General features: G+C 39.7%; 1 protein-coding gene across 1 annotated transcript; it reads left to right on the top strand.

Annotated features, from left to right (window-relative positions):
- CTBS (chitobiase) lies at window positions 1–6,297 on the top strand. Its single transcript, XM_051796086.1, has 7 exons — window positions 1–187; window positions 576–714; window positions 1,687–1,895; window positions 2,513–2,684; window positions 3,232–3,329; window positions 4,024–4,185; window positions 5,093–6,297. The coding sequence occupies exons 1-7, from the start codon at window positions 59–61 to the stop codon at window positions 5,276–5,278; spliced, it is 1,095 nt and encodes a 364-aa protein (XP_051652046.1). The 5' UTR covers window positions 1–58; the 3' UTR covers window positions 5,279–6,297.
- Window positions 6,298–7,602: the final 1,305 nt, after the last annotated feature.

Below are 7,602 nucleotides of genomic sequence, written 5' to 3' on the forward strand. Positions count from 1 at the left end.
GGCTCCTCCCGGGGGCCGGAGCTGCGCGGCCGGGCCGGGCTCGGCGGCCGTGGGAGCCATGGAGCAGCCGTGGGGCGGGTGGCTGCTGCCGCTCGGCCTCCTGCAGCTGCTGGGCGGCCCCGTCGGCGCCTGCCCCTGCCGGGACCCGCGGCTGTGCCGGCCCGTCACGGGCACCCGCAGCCCCGAGGTGCGCGGCCCGGGCGGTGCCGGAGCGGGGCGGGCTGGCCTGGGAGGCGCTGCTGGCGCTGGGACGGCCGAACCCGGCGGCTCCGCGTTCGCAGCGCGTTCGGCGCCCCGGGGCCGCAGCCGCCCTGAATCGCCCGCTCCAGAGCGAGCCGGTTGCACACAGTGGGGGGTCGATGTGCAGGGCAGTGCCCGGGCCGGGCTCGGTGTGCCAGCCGCTATCCCGCTGCCTGCGGGGGCCCCCTGGCAGCCCGGGCAGAGGGTGGGAGGCGTCCGTGCAAGCTGCTTCCCAGGGGCGCCAGGCAGCGACCTTTGTGAGGGGCACGTGGAAAATAATCGTCCTGCTGACAAGTGTTTGGGGCTAATGAGGGTGATTCTTACCCCTTTTCCAGGTCTTTGTGTTTGATGTGGGAAAGGAAGCATGGAAATTCTATGACTGGTCAAAAATTACAACTGTGGCAGCTTTTGGAAAGTACGATCCTGAGCTTGTGTGCTATGCCCACTCTAAAGGTTCCAGGATAGTACTGAAAGGTTGGTTACATTGGGAAAGTGTGGATATTTATGATGCGTGAAGAAGAACATAATGTACATAGGGCTATAGTACCTTGACATTTCACATTCAATTGTATGCGGAATATAAAAATCAGTAAGAGGATTAATTAATAAGGCTATAACTCACACAAGGCTATAATATCTTGACACTTTGCATTTAATGCCTGCTAGTATGCAGGGCATTAAAATCAGAAATGATGTCTGCCATAGTAGTAATGAAACCATCCCAATGACACCTAAATTAAAGTTCTCTAATAGGGAACATCACAGTTATGGAGGAAGAGAGAGGAAAGGAAAAGCCTGCAGAAAATAGTTATATGGCTCTGTGTTCTGGAGGTTATATGAAGTACCCAAAAGGGTAAGGGAAGGGATTTTAAGTAATTTTTAGTATTTTGCACTTAAATCAATCCCTTTGTATTAGGAAGTGGTTGAGTTTTAAAACATGAGTACTCAGGAACTCTGTACAGGTACAAATGCTGATTAAAAAGTCCATTACAGCTTACATGATATAAGCAACTTTTGGCTCTATTGAGGCAAACACGGAATCCAAGACCACAGTGCGGAAAGCAACAAAGGTTAAACATTAAAGTATTTTACTCTAAACAGTCCCTCTGGCTCAGTGGAAATCCAAAAGTAAATTGATTTCAAGAAAGGTAGTTTACAGTGGCTAAAAGAATATTAAGCAGAAGTAAGGAGGTTAAAATTATAGAAAAACATCCAAAAGGAACCCTATTTTAAACACCGCTGTCTCAGAGAAGTTTGGTAATCAATTCTGGGGTGGTTTCTCAAAATTACGCTTGGGGAAAATGTTACTCCTTTGTATTTTACCAGTATCAGTAGGAGCATTTTTTGGTTTATGTTTATATTTGTGGGTTTAGTAAAGACAAGCCTTTCCTCCTTACTACTATTGTGGTGCAAATGCATGTTAACTCTTGAAGGCTTCTTGTCTAGGTGATGTACCTCTTAAGGAAATTGTTGATCCTGCTAAAAGAGCAGCATGGATATCCCACCAGGTGGACCTTGCAAAAAACCAGTATATGGATGGAATTAACATTGATATAGAGCAAGAAGTTAACGAAACCTCCCCTGAGTATTATGCATTGACAGAGCTTGTTAAAGAAACTACAGATGCTTTTCACAGAGAAATACCAGGATCACAGGTAATAATAATGTACCTTTTACAAACATTCACTTTATGAAATGCAAGGGGTTTTGGCAATGCTGTTTAGCATATGAATACGAAAAGTTTATGCAGATCTAAATAGGATATTCTCATGAATGGTTCATTATGAATGTTAGCTGTGATATGGTCTTGTAAGAATCACCCTTTTTGACCTGTATGAATTTAAACAGAAGAGGGGCTTCACAAGGATCTATAGATACAACATTACTGCCTTTTGTGAGCTGGCACTTAGTGTGGCTTAACGAATTGTTGAAAATAGGGCAAATACAGCCTTCTGGGGCAAAAGCTTAACAGTGTTTTGGTAAACCCGTCACTAAAGCTTTAAGGATTTGCATCATGCTTCATATTTTTGGTCAGATGGTTTTCATATTATATTTTAATTTCTTTGATGCTAGGGGCACTAGTGGGGCACTCACTTCATAATCTAGTGTTTGTTTTGTCAGCTGAGCAGCCTCTCCTATAGTTCATTGCCATCAAGGTGTATTAAACTGCTACATGTAGGAAATACTGTCTTGAAAAGTTACAGCTTTTTAAAAAGACGAAACGAGCGCCTAAGGGCCATAAGCGATACTAACTTGTGCATTTTTCCTTCAGGTAACATTTGATGTGGCTTGGTCTCCAGCATGCATAGACAGAAGGTGCTACAACTACACTGGGATTGCAGATGCCTGTGACTTCTTATTTGTGATGTCATATGATGAACAGAGCCAGATCTGGACAGACTGTATTGCAAAAGCCAATGCCCCTTACCTGCAGACTTTACTTGGTGAGGACAAAATGTCTCCTCAGGAGTCAGAACATTTCCATTTCCAATAGATAGAAGAGATTGACGTTTCTTTCTTTTTGTTTTTTTGGTTGCATTGAAGCTTTCGAGTGTGCTCAAATATGTGGTGTCCTAGTGTGAAAATGATATCTCTGCTCCTTATGACACTACAGGCAGACTTCTAGCAGTCGTGTGTTGTTACTTGTGATCAGTAGCTGTCAGGAGTGAAGAGCACTAGAATGGCAAATGGCAACCAGAGCAATAGTGTCTGCCTGGGCTTGCAAAGAACCGGAAACATTTCTTTGTCCTTGTGACCTTCTGCTAAGGGCATATGGTTTTAACTGTGAGCAACTAGAGCAATTACTAGCATCTCAGTAGAGCAGGCCTCTCTAAATAGAGTGTGCAGGTAGAGGTAAAGGAGAGCTTGCCCCAGCCTCTGTCTTGGGATCATGCAAGTCCTACATTGGCTCTGGCTGTAGATCAGTTGTAAGAATAAAAAGCATAGGAAAAGGGAGTAATGCATCTTAATTTTTATTTCCTTCAAATCTAGGCTATGAAGAGTACATTACTATGGGCATTGATCCTAAAAAGCTTGTGATGGGTGTCCCCTGGTATGGCTATGACTATGTCTGCCAAAACCTATCTACGGTAAGATGAAAGATTGTTCATTTGCAAACATACTGTTAATTTTTTCCTTGGAAAGATACAACTAGATTTTGGAAATCTTGATTTTGGATTAGGAAATACTATGGTCTGATGGATAAGAGCATAAAGCTGGGATACAAGACAGAATCTTTTGCTTGGCTGATAACTGATGAGCAGTGTGTTAGCAGATAAAGCATTTTATCTCCTTGGACAACCTGAACCCCCCTATACCCAAGCACTGTGTTTGACTAAGGAGCTATAAATGTTATCTGTATTAGAAGAGATGATGTCCAAAGGTCCTACAACACTTGTATGTGCCTTCTCAGTACCATCACTAAGCTCACTGTTTAAAGACAGGTGCAACAAACCATAGCAAACCTGTGACTGTTAAAGCATAGCGGTTTATGGAATCTCAGACAACATTATACTTATGAAAAATGTAAGAGTGGATTAAAAAGAGAAGAGATAACTGTATAAGCTGAATGATATCCATCCAATCCTGTATAACTACAGAGTAAACAAAATTTAACTTTTAGTTTACTTTTCTCTACATGTAGTGTATCTGCCAGAGTTGCTTGAGGATTAGGGATTTTTGAGACCCCGATGCCTTTTGTGAATTTTCTTGGCTGTACTGCTGTTTTGGAGTTCAATTATATCTATGTAACATGAAACTCATGCCTTCTGCTTTTTTTTTCAGGATCATGTGTGTTCTCTTTCCAAAGTACCTTTCCGTGGGGCTCCTTGCAGTGATGCTGCAGGCAGACAGGTCCCCTATGGAATTATCATGAAGCAGGTGAACAGTTCTCTTTCAGGGGTGCTGTGGGATGAGGTACAGAAGTCTCCATTTTATGAATACAAGGTAAGCATATCTTTCTAAGACACCATGTTGTGGAGAAAACACTCGTGAACTGTACTTCTTTGACTATAAAGTTTTCAGGATTAGAGTCTTCCATTTATGTTTTCTACTTATTTTTTCCGGTGTAGTAAAGGATTGCTGGACTTCATATCTTGAATTTCTAGTGTGAAAGAGGGGTGCAGTGCCTGAAGACTACAGGAGTAATAAAGATCTTCATTACTTTGTGTTTTCTTGAGATACTGTATCATGGCAAAAAAGGACATCTTGGCACTAAGAAATCCTATAGCTCTGTCCTTCACTGTTACAGTTACTTTCATGAGGTTATGAGTGCTTAAAACAGATTCTACATAGTCACAGTGAATGAGTCCATAAATGATTGTGCTTACAAGAACACCACAGTGTATGCATTTTGTCTTGTTTCTTTAGACATGGTTTAAAGTTTCACGTGGTGTTGTAAGCAACAACCAGGTCAAAGCAACATAACTTGGACAAAATTTTATCACCTCCTCTAAAACTGTTTATTGCTAAAAAAACCCCACTTAATCTCTAACTAAATTCACCTCTTATGTTAGATAGTGTATCTGAAATTTTACCTGTATCTAAAAAAATATTAAAATACAAATTAGCTAAGTCTTTTCATCTGACTACAGTTAAATTGTACCACTGTTTTATAACATAAATTCTACAAGTAAAACAATAGCCAAATATTTGGCTTAGAATTTTTAATTATCCTGTGTGAAAAATAATTGGTTAATCAGGAAAATATCACTATGTAAATCTACGTAGCTTGTATATCTCAGTTTTTAATTATACCTTTAACTGCATTCAACAGAAAATGTAATCAAACTTTAATGTATCATATTCATATAGATAAGTAGACACTGACACTAGTCCTTAATTGTTTTTCTAGGATTCTCTTGGTCACTTCCACCAAGTCTGGTATGATGACCCTCGCAGCATCTCTCTAAAAGCAGCCTATGTGAAGAATCGAGGTTTAAGGGGCATTGGCATGTGGAATGGAAATAGTCTTGACTATTCCAGGGAAGCTGTAGCAGAACAACAAACTGAAGCAATGTGGCAAGCTCTGACACCGTAAGAACTATCTGAACCCTTGATTTAGAATGATGAAAATTTGTAATTTTTCATTTTGGCTTACACTATCAGATATTTGGGCCTTATATAAATATACTATGGTTACAAAAACTTTGCAAACTAGACAGATTAATCTTGTTGTTTTATATGCAAAGCTGTATTTTCATTCTTCAAAAAGTTCCAATGTTGCTTTAACAGTGGGGTTTTTTTTAAGACTGCTCCTTTTTTTCATTTTTCACAATTACCATAAGTTGGTTAAAGCTTGAACCCAATGTGTATCTGGTAATAAGTAAGACCCATTGGTGAATTTACGGGGGCAGTCTCATAATGATACTTTGCTGAAGCTGCCTGGTGCAGGCAAGTATTCATTCTGGAATCACATGGTGCAGTCTCAGCCTTCTGACTTCCCAACCCAACCTATATTTCAGCTAAGTCACTTTAGAATCAGATGAAACAAAATACTGGAGAGACAGATTGTTGCTAACATGCAACTTGGTGAAGCCTGTGTTTGCATTTGGTTACTCTTCCAGAGATTAAAAGATTTTATAGACTGGTAGTTGCCATTAAGATTTTTATCAGACTTGTTGTTAGAAAGGAATATTCAATAAACCCCAGTTTCACTGTTTATGTATCACGAAAATTCCTTTGTTTCAAAAGCCAAAAATCTTGGACTTTATCTTTAGGAGGGAACATTAATATGTAGAGGACTTGGATGATGTTTCCTTCCATTCCAAACTATTTTACTTCCTGGAAACTAGAATTCAGCAGCTTATTTAATGAACTGTATATCTATTTTCCCACACACTCTAAGATTCATTCAGTAGCCTGTTGTTTGGTTTTATGGGGTGTTGCCTGAGGGATAATAGCAGGTTATATTTTCTTTCTAGTTCATATTTTCATAAAATAATTTGTCTGGAGAAAATGTATAACTTTTTAAAATATCTGTAGTGATGTAAAGATTGTCTGATGTTTACAAGATTTTTTTGTTAAATAAAATGCTTCTTCATTAAGGTTGGTAAACAATGTTGCCTGTCTGTGCTTTACTTGTTCTACAGCTTACAGCCCACATTGCTTGTCTGCTTCTCAGAACTGTTTCACAACCAGATTAAAGTGCAACTGTGCCCTTCTTAAGTGACTCCATTAATTAAAAATTTATTTCATTAGATATATGTAGTCAGTTGTGGGTTTGGTTTTTTGGTGGTGGTGGGGTCTTTTTGGTTGGTTTTTGGGGGGGGGCATTGGTGTTTTTATTGTTGTTTTGTTGGTTTGGGGAGTTCTTTGTTTCTTTGGTTTGAGTTGGGTTTTTTGTTTAATGAGTTGGTTTTTTCCCCTTGCTAAATAGTTCCCATAGTATAGCAGCACTACCATAATGGCTACTGAGGAAAAGACTAGAAGACTTCATGAGTTGTCTGACTGATTGATACTACACGTGATGGAAAACAGAAGGTGAAGCCTACTGCTCTTGCATAAAGAAAAAAATTCTCCTGAAAAATCAGAAGACTTTTCACTAGAACATTGGTTTGTAGGTTTGAGGAGACACTGTTAAATTTTATATACAATATGTATGTTTCTGCACAAATATAGGTACTTGAGAATGTGTATTACTACTTACATTTATATGCTAAAATACTGTGAGATATTTGCTGAATGTAGAGGTCTTCTGGAGTGAATATCTGACCTGCAAAATCCTCACTGAGGGCCTGATGACTTAATAATAAAACTCCTCCTTGTAGCAGTCAGGAATCATGAGTTGATATTATTTTTTTTTTAAATTTAGGTTCAGATCTTCCAGTAGCTAGTTGCCTGCTCTTGTATCTTAAATAAGACACAATTCTGAAATAGAGAATGTGGGATTCAACTCTGAACTGAGAAACAGTGGATGCAGTTTTAATAGTCAATTTAATACTTCAGCACAAAAATCTTTGTTAAGTCCTATCTTTTAAGAAAATAAATTGGGTAATGGGTGGTATGATTCAAGACATTTCTAAGTTAGTCCTTTTGAGAGCTGCATAATTTTCTCATCATATAACCCATTTCCCATGAGTGTTTCACTTCCAGTAATAAATACAGCCTTGACAGCTTTTTAGCTGAGATAAATTCCTAGAATGTTATTGTTCTGCTTAATGTAATACATCTGGTTTGCAAAGAGGCAAACAGAAGAGCTAGAAAAAAGTTACTATGGAGAGGTTTCTGATTTCTCTTTCAGAGAATCGTTAATCTTGGCACATGCATGAGCTTGGACTTCGGGAAAAGGAGAATATGCAATAGTGTAGGTTGAACCAGGATCATCATTATGCTCGTTCAAGAGAAAGCTTCCCTCTTCCTCTA

Source organism: Manacus candei, unplaced genomic scaffold (genome assembly GCF_025592945.1).
Source record: "Manacus candei isolate 608988 ecotype Guabito, Panama unplaced genomic scaffold, ASM2559294v1 h1tg000044l, whole genome shotgun sequence".
NCBI classification, from domain to species: Eukaryota; Metazoa; Chordata; class Aves; order Passeriformes; family Pipridae; genus Manacus; species Manacus candei.

Excerpts from the sequence above, each read along its gene's own strand:
- CTBS (XM_051796086.1), top strand. The coding sequence starts at position 59 with ATGGAGCAGCCGTGGGGCGGGTGGCTGCTGCCGCTCGGCCTCCTGCAG. Across the intron at positions 1,896-2,512 it reads GAGAAATACCAGGATCACAG|GTAACATTTGATGTGGCTTG; the intron begins GTAATAATAATG and ends TTTTTCCTTCAG. Across the intron at positions 2,685-3,231 it reads TTACCTGCAGACTTTACTTG|GCTATGAAGAGTACATTACT; the intron begins GTGAGGACAAAA and ends CTTCAAATCTAG.